The sequence below is a fragment of the Pogoniulus pusillus genome, chromosome 2 (assembly GCF_015220805.1).
Source record: "Pogoniulus pusillus isolate bPogPus1 chromosome 2, bPogPus1.pri, whole genome shotgun sequence".
In the NCBI taxonomy this organism is placed as follows: domain Eukaryota; kingdom Metazoa; phylum Chordata; class Aves; order Piciformes; family Lybiidae; genus Pogoniulus; species Pogoniulus pusillus.
The window spans coordinates 34745469-34762878 of NC_087265.1; the positions used below are offsets into that span (position 1 = coordinate 34745469).

Genomic DNA, 17410 nt, shown 5'->3' on the forward strand with positions numbered 1-17410 from the left:
GGAGCTTGACACCCATCGTGTGCTGTGTGCCAGCTCCCTCCAGAGCTTTGCAGTAGTATTGTGCGTCTGTCAGTACTGCATTTCCTGTGTTCAGCGGCTGGGAACCAACTCCCCATTTCTGTACGGTCCTATAGTAAATTGCAATGTAAGTCTTGGTCTCACATTTAAATTTTCTATTTTCTCAGAGCTTTAAATTTTAGTATATGTAGGCAAATGCACACATTTGTATCTAAAGTGAATATATCATGTATGCAAATGAAAATCACCATTTGATGCGGTTTTGTTGTGATTGTTTTTTTCTAGCCCTGTACTGAAAGTTTCACTTATTTCTCCCAAGCCTGCTCACATTTCAGAACTGAACAAATGTTAGAATGCAGCAAATTCCCAGGTTCTTGAAGGAAGGAACATTCATGAGATCATGAGGGGCTGGGCTCTCTTCAGTGGTGCCTAGTGATAGGCAGTGGGTACAGGCTAGAACACAGATTTCACTTGAACTGAATGAAAAAAATCTTTACTTTGAGGGTGACCAGGTACTGGAACAAGCTGTCCAGAGAGATTGTGGAGTGTCCTCTGGAGACTTTCAAAACCCACCTGGACACATTCCTGTCCTGATCCAGGGAAACCTGTATTATCGGGGGGCTGGACTAGGTGATCTCTGGAGGTCTCGCCCAACCCCTACCATTCTATGATTTTTTTAAATTTTTTTTTTAGTTGTGTGTTGAAATCTCATGAAGTAAATTTAGTTTGAAAATCTGAATTAAAGTGTGAGAAGGTATATGCATCAGCCAGCTAGCTAGGAAACAGCAGTATTTAAAAACAAATACAAGGTTAAAACTCTTACTGATTTAAAGCTGTTTTTTATCAAACAAGCTGCTGCTCTTCTTTATGATTCCTCCTGAAAAGCCTTGCTGAGCTTACTGTGATGTCAGCAGTGTGGCAACATGTGTTTTAGTGTATGGGTTTTTTGATATATGGTAAGTAATAAATCTTCTCTTTTTGGCAGGTGTCCCAGTGAATAGCAGAGTGTCCTCTAAAATCCAGCAGCTTCTAAATACCTTGAAAAGACCAAAGCGCCCACCTTTGAAAGAGTTTTTTGTTGATGATTTTGAAGAACTACTAGAAGGTTAATTTTCTTTCAAATACATTTTTCGCTCTTTGTGTAAGTGGTTCATGAATGAACTAATACTTCTTAGCAAGTGTTGTTTTCTTTTTCTCTTCCTAACAGAAAAAAAATCACAGTGGGTTTGTATTAGCAAGACAAAAGTTATATGCTATCACAAGTGAAACAATCTTCAGGTTAGCCCTCCTGCTCAGTATACCTCTTCTCCCCCTTATCACTCTCTTTGGAAAATCTTTTGATTCAGTCCAGTTTGGGCTACTGTGATGACCTAGTGAATACTAAAGACGGTAAATTGCAGATACCTGGAGAGGTTCTGTTGACATCCTTGTTGAGAAATTTATTGATACATTCAGAAATTGTCATGTTTGGTGATGGTCCCAATGGAGCTTCTTGTCTCAGGGACTCTAAACTTTGCCCTGTGGTAGTCTCTGACGTGAATCAGGACATAGCCTAAGTGTAACTGATTGTTCACTGAGCCTCTGGAAGCCTCTTATCAAGCTCCTGTTCAAAGCAGACCTGACTAATCCAGGCTGCTCAGTGCTGTGCCCAGTCCAATTCTGTGCATTTCCAAACATGGAGATTCCATGTACTCTCTGGCTGCCCACATTCAACTGCTTGCCTTCAAGCATCCTGTTTGAAAAACTGCTTTATAACTGGTCAGTGCCTAAATATAGTTAGATGAAAAAAATTGCTGATAATGGGAATTTATTTATGATAATATTTTTTGCATGATAATGTCCTCTTCTTGAAATCCAGAAACTCATTCTTTTAGAGGTTCGAAGGAGTGAAATGCATGGAGTGCACTGTTTAAGGTCTCTTTTATCTGTGCATTAAATGAAATGATGGAATAGTGCTCCTGCAGGCTCTACAGATACTGCTCAGCTGAAAACCACTATTTTCTTCTCTGTATGTGTCTGGGTGGAAAGAAAAGTATCTCCAACAAGTGTAAAAGTTGCTTAGCAATATGTAGCAGCCTTTAAAACCAGCTACATCAGCTAATTCTAAATAATTATTTTCTTTTCTGTCCTCTTAAAGATTTAAATTTTGTTCTTCATTTGACTTTTTTGATTCCCAGTACTATTTGTTTTGATACTCAAAGTGATTCCAGTTCTAGTCTTTTGCTGCAGATATTTCAGGCAAGCTTAGGCTGAGATGCATGTCTGTCATGGTGGAGACTGAAGACCATCACTTTGTTTTAGTTGTCGTATAGAGTGTTAGCTAAATCAAACTGTGGCTTTGTTTTGCTAACCAAGATCAAGATATCTCACCATCTTGAGCGGTTTGGGACAGGATTTTAGTATCAGGCTACTTAGAGAGCAAATGGCATACAAGTCCTGCAGTGTGACACAACTGGGAGGGATGATGACAAATATTCTGTGAGCAGTATAGTTTTAGTTTAGATGATCCATACCATGAGCATCTCATCTGACTTTTTGGTTGGGTTTTTTGGCTTGCTCTTTTTTTCCATAAATTGTTACAGAAGCATAGTGTCATTCTTCATCACCTGTTGAGAATTTGGTGCAGCAAAAATAAATGTCCAGTTGTCATTGAAGCCATTCTCTCTGATAATGCTCCTTGACATGGTGTAGGCTTTCGTTTAAACAGGTGTTAGGGGACACAGTCTCAAGTTGTGCCGGGGAAGGTATAGGCTGGATGTTAGGAGGAAGTTCTTCCCAGAGAGAGTGATTGTCATTGGAATGGGCTGCCCAGGGAGGTGGTGGAGTCACCGTCCCTGGAGGTGTTCAAGAAAAGACTGGATGAGGCACTTAGTGTCATGGTCTAGTTGACTGGATAGGGCTGGGTTCTAGGTTGGACTGGATGATCTTGGAGGTCTCTTCCAACCTGGTTGATTCTATGATTCTATGGGGAGCAAACAGCAGAAAATAACATTTTTCCCAAAGCAGAAAGAGAGTGAAGTAGATATTGAAATTCTGTTTCTGTGGCCAGATCCTTTGGCTAGTGTAGAGTAAGGATTCTAAAGTTAAGAGAATTAATTTTTATGAAGCCAACAGATAACTAGTTTAGTATCATTATAAAGCAGAGAAGTAATAGTATCTGTGAGGAAGAGGAAGGTGATTAACATCCACAATATAGTCTGTTTAAAGTCTAACCTGCACATTTCTAGGGTTTGACATTTGTCATTTTGCTGTGCTCTGATTTTAGTGCAACAGCCTGACCCAAATCAACCAAAACCTGAAGGAAATCAAGTGAATGTACTTAAAGGTGAACCCTTAGGTGTGGTAACTAACTGGCCACCTTCCCTGCTGGCTGCCCTGCAGTGCTGGGGAACTACCCACCCAAAAGCCCCTTGTCTGACAGCTTTGGATACAACTGGGAAAGCTGTTTATACACTTACCTATGGTAGGTATTGGTGATAACGGTGAGGAACAATTAGACGTTCTTTGTGGAATGGACAATTTGCTTTACTTAAGAGAGACTAAGCATGCTCACAATGGATATTTTGCTGATCACATGCAAGTTGTGAATTCATTTTATGTGAGAAACACCTTAATGAAGTGTATATATATAGTGTCGAATCTTAACAAGTGGCTGTAAATTTCAAACAGTTTGGGTTTTTTTTTCCTCGACATTAAAAATAGCATGGTGAAAAATAGGAGGAAGAAACTGATGACTAATAATGCCCTCCTCAAATTCCATGAGCTGATACTAAATTTTAGCATGTTCTTCAATATCCTTACAGATGATTTGGACTTCAGGAGCTCATTTAGGATGTGTGGGAGTGTTACAGTAACTGCATTTTTCTGGGAGATAATTGTGTCTCTTGGGACAACTAACTGCAGCATTTCATGGTCTAGTATGTTAGAATGCTAACGTTTCTTTTTTGCATTATTACAGATGAACTCTGTTTACAGGAAATGTAACTGAGCATGTGCATTAATGTCAGTATTTTGCAGTGGAGCTTTAAAAATAATTTAGAATATCATATTTAGTTTTATCTTAAAAAAAAACAAAAAAACCAAACGAAATTAAAAGAAGCCAAAGTCTTAAGTTTTACTTGGATTCTGAATTATATTTGGACTCTGCCAAGTGCACTGAATGGCCAGTTCTAAAGTGAACTGTGGGTCAATAGTTGTATTTGAATCCTGTGGAAGTTATGTTGTTTTTTTTTTGTTGCTGCTTTGTTAGATTTGTTTTTTAATATATGTATATAACTGGAAACTACACAGGAAAAATACTGAAGACGTTTGAGACTGATTAAACACAAAGTAATTGTTTTCTACATGCTCTGAAGGGAATGATGCGAGTCCATGATAATGACCCTGTGTTCCAGATGCATGCTATTTGCCATGGCATGCTTCTTTGGAGGTTCTTGCTTTGATTTACATATACTCTGAAAGGGTTTGGCTGTTGATCAGTTTTTGTAAATATTTTTTTTTTTTTAGCAAAGCTTTTCCTTTTTTGGAGGCCTACAAAATAAAATAATATGTTTATATTTTGTCAAATAAGCATTTAGATTATTGTCTTTGTATTTGAATAGCTTGGAATAAGTTTTTGCTCTAAATTAGTGAGAGCTGTGTAGGTCACTGCTGAGCACTGAACTGGCATTTCACAGAACCAGATATTGTGGCGTTTATTCACATCCTTTGGTTTTGTCCAGACGAGTAGAGTTTCCTTTCTTTAGGAGCCTGCAGGGAAGAGTCTTATTAAATGCCTTTTGGAAATCCAGTTGGCTTGTATCAAGCAGACTGTGTGTGCACATGCACTAAGACACTGGAAGAAGTCAGTAGGTTTGTGAGCTGCTTTGTGTTCACAACAGCAGTCTTTGCTTTTCCCTATTACTTGCTCATGTGCCTGTTGTAATACGACCAACGTAAGGGTGTATATGAGGTACGGATATTTTGCTGATGTTACCATTGTAGTATCCAGTTTATAATTTCTGTATTGCCTTTTCTCTTTAGGCAAGCTGTGGAGTCGAAGCTTAAAATTAGCATATACCCTGCTAAACAAGTTAACCACTAAGAATGAACCACTGCTGAAGCCTGGAGACCGGGTAGGCATCTATTTGAGATGCTCTTTATGGATAAAGTAGACAGTGGGGACCAGCTTCAGCTGAAAAAGTTACCATGCCTGAAAGTGTTTGGAAAAATGAGTTGGTGTGGCATTTTGAAATATGGTCCAGTGGTGATGGATGTGTTGGGTAAAGGTTGGACTTCATGATCTTAGTGATCTTTTCCAGTCTTTAAGATTCTATGATACTGTGGCTTATAGTAGTATATTGTTGCACCATTTAGTATTTCTGTTCATAGTTTAAATATGAACCTGAACATTGTTGTGAAGACTTTTTTCCCCCACCAATTAAAACACAGCTTCTCTTCTGCAATTGATGTCAAAATTTGTTTCCTGTTATTTTAATGTGTCTTTGTAGGTAGCTCTGGTATTTCCTAATAGTGATCCAGTTATGTTTATGGTGGCATTTTATGGATGTCTCCTGGCAAAACTCATTCCTGTCCCAATAGAAGTTCCACTAACAAGAAAGGTATGCAAATATATTCAATGTTTTTATAGTTTCAAACATAAAGATAAGAGATGTGTCTGAATCATGTAGTTCTTATATAGGACCTTTTAGAGCCTGTACTGCTGAAAACTGCCTCATGCGTCAGTTGACCTGCGCAGTGCAGTTTATATGTTTGGAAAGTGTTTAATAGGGAGTTAGTATGAAGCCAATAATTAGTTAACTATTTTAGGATACATAACTGCTTAAGTTATTTTCATTATTTTTGAAAGATCAAGGAAGTATTTCTTGTAACACAGAGAGCTCCTTTCAACTTTCATGTCAAGTAATGAGAGCACAGGCAGTTGGAGACATAATATTTATTGGAAATAGCCAGGTTAAGCCACTACACATTAAGATTATTAGGGAAGGTGTGAAGTCAGAGCTGGAAGGCTGCAGGCTTTGCTTTGCAGCCAGCACCTCAGGACTTGACCTGCATCAGACCAGCTCTCTGCTTTACCAGAATTTAGCAACATGCCTATAGGGTTGGAGGAGGATGCACAACCATTGCTTTTGATACTACCATGCTACCATTGCTTGCCAGATCTACTGTCAAATCTAATTTACTTGGCACAAAGCAAAACTAAGCCTTTTGAGTATGGCCTTCGGTCTTTTGTCTTCCATAAAAGGTCTCATGGGGTAGAAGTTTGTTTTTCCCTGTGATACAAATTGACATAATATCTTCTAAACATGGAAAAGTTACAGTAGACTGTACAAAAGCTTCATTATTTGTAAGTTTGCTGTAATGTGATTTCTCTGTAGGATGCTGGCAGCCAGCAGATCGGATTTCTTTTGGGCAGCTGTGGAGTAACACTAGCTTTAACCACTGATGCCTGCCAAAAAGGCCTTCCTAAAGCACAGACTGGTGAGGTGGTTACATTCAAAGGTATGTTTTTATGATACTCTTTTTTTCAATAGGGTAAAGAGTGGGTATGCCCATGGTTGATATTACACAATCTTTGAGCTTCCTTATATGGTTGTAGATTACATAGGAAAAACTGTCTTCATGTCAGGACAGTATTTATGACTGCTTCTTCCAGTCAGGGTGATGATGCTGCAACTATTGCTTGCCTCCTGTTTTTATCTTTGAATACAGTGGAGGGAAAAAAAACTTTTTTAAAACTGTCATGACAGTAGTGCTTCTTTGTCTTTGAAGGTTGGCCTCGTCTCATGTGGTTTGTGATTGATGGGAAGCATCTGGCAAAACCAACGAAGGACTGGCATCCACAATTACGGGATGCTAATGCTGAGATTGCTTATATTGAGGTGATCCAGTAGAATATACTTGACATACAGTTACTCTGTTGTGGTTTGTCACAACATGTTTTCTTCCTTTCATCTCCTGATGCAGTACAAGAGATTACTATAATATTTTTAACTGTGAACAAGAACTTTTCCCTTTAGGTTCTCAGGCAAATTGTTATTCAAGTAATTGCATTGAATCAGATTGAAGACTCAGTGTAACAGGCATTTTTGGATCCCTGTGGCAATTTGTTTAATTGTAGTAAAGAAAGAGTCACATTTCATACAGTATTACTGTATTTCATGAATATAAATGTGTCTTCTACAGGAGCTTTTTGATAGATCTTTTTAAAGCTTGTTTCATTTTTTAGAATAAAACATCTTTTCAGTTCACTACTGTAAATTTTCTTGCTTTTGTTCTTGATCTAATGTTTATGTAAACTTTGTCTTTTCAGTACAAAACCAGTAAAGAGGGCAGCACAGTTGGCATTACTGTCTCTCATGCTTCCATGCTGGCACACTGTCATGCATTGACTCAGGCATGTGGTTATTCAGAAGGTAAGTCAGATAAGTACAACTTTATAAATGGTACTCATAGATTTGAATATTTAGACAGTTTATGTTGCAAAAGCATGTTTACTGTCTTAAAAAAAATACAAAACTTAAAGAGTAATTACTTCAGCTGCAAAAAGAAAGACAAACTTCCTCATTCATAATCAACACAGTATGAAAAGGAAAGAAGCCACCTTGTGAAATCATAATCAATGTGTATTAATTCTTTTAATGTGATGGTTTGGGCTCTTACCTGCCCCCCCCCACTTTTGGAATTGCCCCAGCTAACTCAGACGGCCTCTGGGAATATAAATGAAGCTATTTATTTTACAGCAGCAAATATACAGGCAGCTATTTACAATATATATACAGTTATATACAGAAATATACAAAGGATAAACAATACAGAAGCACAACTCCCCTCCCAGAAACCTGAGTCCCCAGGAGGGCCTCTCAAACCACCCCAACACCTCCCCTTGCCCTCTCAACCTTACCCCAGTTCTCAGGAAGAAGAGAGGTGCAGCCAAGAGGTTAGGGAGCAAGGTTAATGAGATGTGACTAGGTCTGAAGGCAAAGGCAGAATGAAAGACAAAATGGGGAATGTTTTACTTCTTCTTCCCAGAGTTCTCAGTGGGACTGTGAGTGAAGAGACACAATTGTTTTTCATTTCACTGCCCGTTATCTAGTTCTTTTACCAAAACATTCTAGCTTGCTTCAAACTAGCACATTTAGTCCAAATTCCTTACAGATTTTATTCAAGGGTTTGGATTTGTCAGTCTTAATAAATTTGATAGTCAGTAGTAAGAGCTGTGATGATTTTTCATCCTCTTGAAAACAGCTTGGCTACAAATCCATTTTGCCCTCCCCTTGTGCCTTTTGAACTCAGCAGCCACTTCGGGAGAGGGGAGAATGAACTGATACAGGATTGTACAGCAGCTCCAGAATCCTGACAGGACAATGGCAACCAGTTATGGATTTAAGGGATCTACACATCTTAATTTTCAGGCAAATGTGGAGTACAGTTGCTAACCGTTAGTGTTTCAGATCTTCACAAAGGCTATTGAATTCTCCTGTCCTCATGTGTGTTTGTTACTCAGATTTCTGTTGCACCATGCTAGAAATGCTGTCACAAGGTTTGTGTTCTGTAGAGGCCGTACCTAGTATAAAGCTTTGCCTTCTATTTTGTTTACAGATATTGCAGCTTCACGGTTTTGGCCACAATAGTTCCTATTTTTAGAAAGTAAGAGGTTTTCCTCTTAAATAATCAAGTCCTACAAAAGAACATCCCTGTAAAAATCAGAGTAAAGTGAGAGGTCTGCCTGTTTTCAGTCATTCACTCAATGAATAGTCAAGAACTGCACCTAATTCTGACCACATGCATAAACTTGATTAACCAAAAAGTTTTCTGTTTTAAATCCATTTGCTGGAAGAGTCTTATGGGTTTGATTGATTAGTCATTACTCTATAACAGGCTAGTGTGTGCCAATGTATGTTGAGTCAAGTGAAATAAGTTAGTTTCAGCCTAAGCAGCCTGTTGTAAACAAGAAGACATGGCAACATAGCTGGAATTCTTAGTGATGTTCAAAGTTTCGTAGTTGCTTTAACAAATATTTTGAGTTCTTAAATATTTCCTATAAATACACTTCTGAAGTCTGATATTTTTTTCCTTCACTTTCAGCTGAAACACTAACAAATGTCTTGGATTTCAAAAGAGATGCTGGCCTTTGGCATGGAGTATTAACAGTGAGTATTTGAATCAAAAAACCTGCCCCAAGTTGCTTCTCTCAGGGACAGAGTGTTTGAATCAGAGTGAGATCATAAACTCTTTCAAACTATTTATATTTCAGTATTTATATTTTTCAGAACAAAGTGTCACTTTTTCAGTAACAGATTGCACAGGGATAGCTTATATTTATCCTGATTACAAACACAGTTTTCACTAGCAGTTAAGTATAAAAGTTATGTTGTAGCTGTGATTTTATTTTTTTTTAAGTATTAGTACAAGCTGTATGTTTTTTGAGACACTTAGAAGTTTCTTTTCCTCACAGAGTGTTATGAACAGGATGCATGTCATCAGTATTCCTTATGCATTAATGAAGGTTAATCCACTTTCCTGGATCCAAAAAGTGTGCACATACAAAGGTAACCTTAAAGTATTTTCATTATTATAAATAAATATGTTTTCATGAAATTTCCACTCAGGCTGAGGCCTGAGCAGGTCTTTTATCAACCTGACTTTTTAGCACAGCATTCAGAATTGGGTGTACCTTTTCACCATTGCATTTACTGATAGACTCATTGATGAGTGACATTGATGGCTTCTTCTGATGGACACTTAAAGAAACTGCGTGTTTCTCATCTCAATATTTGAACTAATAGTAAACATTTAAATTTTATAATCAGTCCATCTGGAAATGTTTGTTTCTGGTTGTAAATTGTTTTCTGTGTTTGTGGTTTGTCTCATAAATGCATGCAAATAAAAGTATTTTTGTGTTTCTGTACTCCGCCTATGTTTTGTTCTGTATGCACACCATAATGGTTTTTTCCCCCATTATTTTCAGCCCGTGTAGCAGTAGTAAAATCCCGTGATATGCACTGGTCACTTTTGGCTCAAAGGGATCAGAGAGATGTCAGTCTGAGCTCTTTGCGAATGTTAATAGTGGCAGATGGAGCTAACCCATGTGAGTATGGATGCAGTTTCTGAGTGTCAGTCCAATGTAAACCTAAGCGCGCTGCAAATCACAGAGCTCTGGATCTGCGCTGTAGGAGCTCAGCAGCAGTGGCTTCAGTTCATCTTCAGCAAAGCAGAGACAGCAGCAAATATTTCTTTGCCAAGGCCACTGGAGCTACACTTTCTATAAAAGTGTTCTGAAGGATCTGTTCTTTATATAAAGAATGGTAATTGGCAAAGTCGTTTGAAAGAAGCTTTTAGAATTTCAAATAAATCAAAATACCGTTTTCAAGGTAACTACTCTTGGATTGTGAGTAGTCATCGAGTTGCAGTGTGTGTTGGTTCTGGGCATACTCCTAGGGCTTGTCTCAGTCATGTGCAAGGACCTAAAAAATGGGAACAGTCATAGCCTTACCTCAATTAGAATATGCAATAGTTTCTTACTTTTTTCTCTTAGTCATGTGGTGGTCATTTGCAGTAGCTTAAGAAACAGCTGGGAGGTTTTTTTCAACAGGCAAGCTGCTTAATTTTGCTGTTCTTAACACAAAATCAGTCATTCTGGATTCCTTGTGAGAGGTTAGCAAGTCATCAGAAAGTGAAAGCATGAAAGTCTTGCCTTCCTGCTTTTGGCAAAATGTTTCTACTTGTGTAATTGTTCTTTTTAGGGTCAATATCTTCCTGTGATGCATTCCTGAATGTATTTCAATCCAGAGGTTTGAGACCAGAAGTGATCTGTCCCTGTGCTAGTTCTTCAGAAGCGCTAACCGTTGCTATCCGCAGGTAATTGTCTTTCCTGGGAGGTGAACTGAAGCGTTTTTTGTCTATTGTAAGGTATCTGGTGTTAAAATAGTAGCCAGACCATTACTTGCATAAAGAGGTCCTCAACAGAGAAAGCTTGGAGGTGTATCCTTCATTGAAGGATGTGCAATTTGTTTGTTTTCTTCAAAAAGCTTAGTATTTTCTAAAAGTAATCAGCCATAACAGTTTTTTGGTTTTGGTTTTACTGCTTGGGAAAGCAAGTTCTCATCTTCACTGATGGTGGAGGATTCTCACAATGTGTCTCAAAAATCAAGACTCTTATTTGTGAGGAAGTTGATGCTGAATCTACAGTATTTTTTTACATGTAATGCCTCTTAAACAGTAGGCTAAAGAAAGAAAAAAACACTTGTAACTGGTCTGAAAAATACCATTGGCTATCTGGAGATATTTCTATTAATAGGTGTATGAATGGAATATGCTGGGTTTTTTTACAGTAGTTTTGATCTAGACATGCTTTCCCAGAAAACCAGTTTCAACAGAAAAATGAAAGTTTGGGATTTTAGAAGTGTTTTCTCTGGTGGGAGAAGTGACGTTTCCCAACTTAAAAATAACAAAATGCAATTAAATTATTACTTTTATACAACAGCTCTGTAATATTTTGCTCTGTTCTGTCCTGGAAGTAACCACAAAATGATGTTGCTGATCCTCAGTCAGTTCTGTTCAGAGTAAGAGGTGTCAAGCCTTCTGACCACTTCCTTGGTTTTCTGCTTATTCTTGATACATCTTTGCCCATAATGGAACCCTAATCCTCTTTGTAACATTTTAGAATGAGAGGAATCTATATGGTGTTTTGTTCTAGCTCTTTTATCATCTGGTTAAAATGTATTCCCAGTCTTGAAATCTTGTTTGCTTAAATAAGAAACCAGTATGAACAAGCCTGAGAGACTTGCATAGTGGTTTTGGTGACCATAATGCCATTGGTCTGTTGATTCATACCTATTTTGATTATCTGTTTTTCAGGCCTCCAGAATTGGGTGGGCCTCCTCCAGGAAAAGCAGTGTTATCTATGAATTGTCTAAGTTTCAGTGTGATAAGAGTGGATACAGAAGAGAAGTTATCTGTGTTAACTGTACAAGATGTTGGTCAAATTATGCCTGGAGGTAGGAAAGTGTTTCTTGTAGGTGTAAGAATACTCCACATAAGGTATCATTACTATCATACTTGTGCTGTTGAAATAGAAATGTTGAATGATAAATACCTTTAAGATACTATGATTTACATTTTGACAGTGTCAACTAGATTATTCAGTATTTTCAGTAGAGGTTAGTCCATAATAAATTTGAGCACCCTTAGATTTTGACACATGCAGGTGCTTCTGGCTGGTCTACAGAGTCTGTTTATTACTCATTTGTTGGTATTAGTGATGGGTACAGCTATGTAATAACAAGTACAGCTGAATGAAACAAAATGTAAAGCACAATAAGAAATACTGTCTTTCATCCAGGAGCAGTAGTCCACATGTTAAAATAGAATATGTCAGTTGGAGGGGACCTACAATGACCAACTCAGTTCAACTGCCTGGCCAACTCAGAGCTGACCAAATGTTAAAGCATGTTAAGGGCATTTGTCTAGATGTCTCTGGACAGCTTTGGGATGTAAATCATCTCTCTAGGAAGCCTGTTACAGTGTTTGACCACCCTCTTGGTAAAGAAATACTTCCTAGTGTCCACTCTAAACCTCACCTAGCACAGCATTGAACCTTTCCTGAGTGTCCTATCACTGGATGCTGGGGGAAGGGATCAGCAGCTCCCTCTCCAACTCCTCTCCTCAGGAAGATGCAGAGAGCAATGCAGCTGCCCCTCAGCCTGCCTTTCTCCAAAGTAGATAAATCCTAAGTCCTCAGCAAGGAAGACATACCCGTGATAGAAAATACAAAGTTAAGTATTCATGAAGTGAACTACATATGTAGAAGTCTATGGGCCTTGATGGGACTTAGCCATAAGTGCTGAAGGACCTGTTCAGTGTCATTATGTAGTCTTTCAATAACTGTGACAACTAGGACAAGGGCTTGAGGACTTGAGAGAAACAAATGTCAAGCCTGTCTCCAAGAAGGGCAGCCCAGGGACCTACACATTGGTCTGCATCGTCTCAAACCCTGCAAAGATGATGGACAACTCTGGAAACACATAGAGGACAAGAAAGTCACCAAAAGTAGCCAGCATTGATTCACCAAGAAGTCATGTTTAACCAGTCTTACCACCTTCTACCAGGAAGTGACTGGCTGGGAAGATGAGAGGAGAGTAGTGACTATTGTCTGCCTTGATTTTCATCAGGTTTTGGACACTTTATCTTGTTAGATCCTCATAGAGAAGCTGATGAAGTATGGGCTGGATGAGCAGACAAGGAGATGGACTGAAAACTTCTGGACAACCAGGCCCAGAGGGTTGTGACTGGTGGCACAAAGACTAGTTAGAGTCCAGTGACTAGCTGTGGAGCCCAGGACTCTGTACTGGCTTTGGTTTGGTTGAACATCTTCATGAATTATCCAGTTTGTGACTGACACAAAGCTGGTAAAAATGGCTGATACACTAGCAGGTGGTGCTGCCATGCAGATGGACCTTGGCAGGCTGAGGGAATGGTCTGACAGGAACTTCATGAAGTTCAACAAGCAGAAATGCAAAGTCCTGCCCCCTGTGGAGAAGTAACTCCATGCACCAGGACACGTTGAGAGCTAGCTGTCTGGAGGTCAGCTCTGCATGAAGGGCCCTGGGATTTTATCGTGGCCACCAAGCTGAACATGAGTGAGAACATGCCCTTACAGTGAAGAAGGCTAATGATCTGCTGACACCAGTTGTGTTAGCAGGGTGTGATCCATCTCCTCTGCTTGGCACTGGTGAGGCTACAGCCAGAATTCCTGGTCCATTTCTGGACTTTTGAGAAGAAAACAAGAGATGGAGCAACTGTAGTGAATCCAGTGAAGGGCAACTAAGAGAAGAGACTGAGGCCATCTTAGCATATCTGAAGCTGAGAGAGCTGAGTCTGTTCAGCCTGGAATAGAGAAGGCTTGGGTGAGGGGGTGGATTTCAAATGTGTACAAATATCCAAAGGGAGACTACAGAAACAACAGTCAGACTCTTTCCAACGGTGTCCAGTGACAGAACAATGTGCCAGTGGACACACACAAGCTGAAACACACAAGCTTCCCTGCAAACTGAAGGAAAAACATTTTCCATTCTGAGAGTGACTGAGCGCTGGAATGGGTTGCCCAGAGAGGTTCTGGAGTCTCCATCCTTGGAGATACTGAATTGTTGTCTGGCATAGTTGTCCATAATGTCTGTCCATATAGTTGGCTGTCCTTGAGCTGAGGGGTTTGACCAGATGACCTCCAGAGGTCCCTTTGAGTCCCAGTCATTCTGGGAATCCCAGACCCTGGATACCCCAGCAAACTGGTCAGTCCCAGATGAACCTCACTTTATTAGTGACATATGTTAGCACCACTGCTTCCTGAAGTAGCTAGATATGGGTATCATTGCCCAGCCCACTGAGCAGATTGAGGGAAAGAGACTCTTCCCTATTGTTCTGTTCTGAAGTTAGGCTGATGAGTCATGCATTATTTGGCAAACAAAGCACTCTGGAGAAGATGAATAAAGTTAGGGTGCCAAACCAGACCTAAGGTTGTGGACAGTGACTAGGATCTGTGTCCTGGAAGACCACACAGTGTCCTCTGGATGAGGCACTTAGTGCCGTGGTCTAGTTGACTGGATAGGTCTGGGGGATAGGTTGGACAGGATGATCTTGGAAGTCTATTCCAACCTGGTTGATTCTATGACCTCTACTCCAGAATGAAGATCAAAACATTTAGGTTGGTAGTGTAATATTGCCTGGTGCTGTCTGTCTTGAGAGCACCACTAGCTTTGGGCCCTGTCTTGTCCTGGTCTGGGTGTGCTTGAACAGGATGAGATACAAACTACTTTCTTACTCCTTCAGGTTTACTATGTGGGGACCAAAAAGTTCTGTTCTGGCTGTGCCTTTGACACCTGTGACTTAACTATTCTTGGTCTCATTACGAATCTCATACCTTGCTGAGATGTGGTTATGAGGCCTTCCTCTCTGTAGAGTATTTACTCAAAGATAATCTTGCACTGCTTCACTGTAAATCAGGGTCCTCATTACAAGCAAGAGGCAGCAAACACCTTTCCAGTCTGCTGATAAAAAATGCAACTATCGTGTAGCAAGTGCCATTGATCTTGTTTTATTTTCCTCATAACTTCCAGAAGCACTTAGCAGCCAGTAAAGTTGGTAGTTCAGTTATTCTTACTGAACTTAAGTTCACATTCAGAGCATCCTCCTGCTACCAACAGAAGACTGAGCAGAAGTCGTTCCCAAAATAAAATGGAAAGACATCCTACTTCCTGTAGGGATTCATATCCAATCTGCTTAATTTAACTGCAGAAGACTGAACCTCTCTTCTGACCTTCTGGGAAGATAGGCAAAATATTTTAAATGTTCTTCTGGGAACAAGAGTTTTGTGCCCAGCAGGAGGGTTTTAGTGCATTCTTGGAGATGTTCACAGAACTCTCTGTGTTCTACAGGTCCTGTTAAGAGTTCAGTGTGGTAGGCAACCTCAGGCAGGTGGTATTTGGATGAGTCTGAAAAATCCTTGTGTTCTCTTTGCTCAGGCAATAACCCCATTATATCACCATATCTCTTCAGCTTTTGATCCTTGAGCATACTGTAGCATCGTGGATCTGACTGAAAACAGGTCAGATAATTTACAGCTAAATTATTTCAACTTAATGCTCTAGGAAGTAAGATTGTAAGGGCTGCCAGTGTGAATATAGCCACTGAGAATAATGACTCCTTCTCCTTTGTCTAGTGCTTTGAAGCATTGTCTGGCAAAGCTAATGGATTTGACTGGTTTAAAATGCCATTAACAGACAATTGACAACACTACTGTGACTTTCTACATTTGTAAGAAACATCAAGAGCCATACCTGGTTCTGAGAGGGGACAACAGTTAATTGTGTGTCCATTTAGTGCCTCGAAGTGGCATGACTTGGAATTGCTGGCTGTTGCTGTCTTCAAATACAGTAGTAAGTGACAAAACTACTTGTAGGCTAAGCAGAAGTTGGGCAACTTCATGAATTAACTATTTTAAAACTCTGATCAACATTAGGCTATCTATGTTTGGGGCAGATGAGCTTCAGTTTGACCAAATTATAAAAATGTCAGGTCTAAAGGTGTATTTTTAGCAGCAACTTCTCTGTACGTTTCTTAAGTCAGAACCTATGTGATGGAGTTCTTGCTAGAGGATAACCTGATGATTTTGCTTGCTGTGACTCTGCTAAAAATAAGTAAAAAATTGAAAATTTATGGAGTAGGAAGAAAATTAGAAAGTTAGCTCATTTATAGGTGTGTGCCAGTTGAAAATAAATTAATGACTTAATGAAATCAATAACTTATTTTCAAATGAGCCTGCATGTACATTCTAACAGTGAATATACTTGTACCTTACCTTGTAAAATTTTTGCTCTTTACTGCATAGTATTCATGGAGGATGTGCTCTGTCTATTCTCACTTGGTGTTTGGCATACAGGAAAAAACATACCACCATTTCCTTTCCTGTTAGTTGTCCTCTTGAATTACTCTGAGTCTTGCTCTTCATCTGGTTTTGGATTTGTATTTTATCCTCTCCTTAGATAGCTGTGATTTCACCAAAGGCCTAATTTGAGTCAGGTGCAATCCCTCTGAAGGCTTTATTCCATCTTCTGATCCCCACTGAATATGTTTAGAAGTACTACATACCCTAGTCTTTCAGACTCGCATTCCCAAATTTAATTTGGTCAAACATGCTGTGAAAGTAGTCTCCTAGCCAAGAACTGGTAGTCATGGTGAGACTTCTTCAGTCTAGCCAGATGGTTTTGATCTCATTACCCTTGAAGATCACTAGCACACTTTATTCAGGAAGCAGATGGTTAAAGGTCTTGGATAAAATGTCCACTTTCACCCTTCTTTTCTTCATAGTTATTCTGACACACTGAGCCCACCTACAATGGGAATCTTACTCAAAAGATCCCTCAGCACCAGGATCATGCCTTATATCACTGCTGTTAACCCACAGGCTGCTCTTGGTGTGCTATATTTCCTTCATTTGCCTTGGCTACTCATTTCCATCATTTACCATGAGTGCAAATCACAAGAGGAAATGGAAGTACTTCACACCAGGGAGATGCAAGCATCCACGTGGATATCTTTCCATGAGAGATGACAAGGGAGTTCTTAACAGAGAACCTAGTATGCATTGCCCTGGAGTCTTTTCTGCAGCTTCCAGAGGGATGATGTTTTGTCTTACCTGTACCACTTTGCATTATTTTGCATGGTTTCTGTCTGGGACTCATTGCTAAGAAGCTATATTTGGCTTATAAAAATCTCCAGTTTATGTTTTCAAATTGCAATGAAAAAAAATGGTAGGAAGAGTACCAAACCTCTCTTCTACTTGCTTTGTGCCTTCAGCTTTCACATCAGCTGGGAAGCAATTGCTATGCCATCTTTC

At 39.4% G+C, this 17410-nt stretch overlaps 1 protein-coding gene across 7 annotated transcripts in view; it reads left to right on the forward strand.

The window, feature by feature from the left end:
• The window catches only part of DIP2A (disco interacting protein 2 homolog A), a 106419-nt gene that overhangs the window by 58243 nt on the left and 30766 nt on the right, over positions 1–17410 (forward strand). For all 7 annotated transcript variants that reach the window (XR_010306090.1, XM_064160425.1, XM_064160446.1 and 4 more), the window contains 12 exons: positions 1004–1123; positions 3284–3481; positions 5041–5132; positions 5508–5618; positions 6396–6519; positions 6790–6899; positions 7331–7433; positions 9106–9170; positions 9476–9569; positions 9989–10108; positions 10764–10878; positions 11878–12017. Coding sequence is in view for 6 of the 7 variants with exons in the window: in XM_064160425.1 (XP_064016495.1) it covers positions 1004–1123; positions 3284–3481; positions 5041–5132; positions 5508–5618; positions 6396–6519; positions 6790–6899; positions 7331–7433; positions 9106–9170; positions 9476–9569; positions 9989–10108; positions 10764–10878; positions 11878–12017 (1392 nt within the window). In the remaining variant the exon portion in view is untranslated. The remainder of the gene's footprint in view (positions 1–1003; positions 1124–3283; positions 3482–5040; positions 5133–5507; positions 5619–6395; positions 6520–6789; positions 6900–7330; positions 7434–9105; positions 9171–9475; positions 9570–9988; positions 10109–10763; positions 10879–11877; positions 12018–17410) is intronic.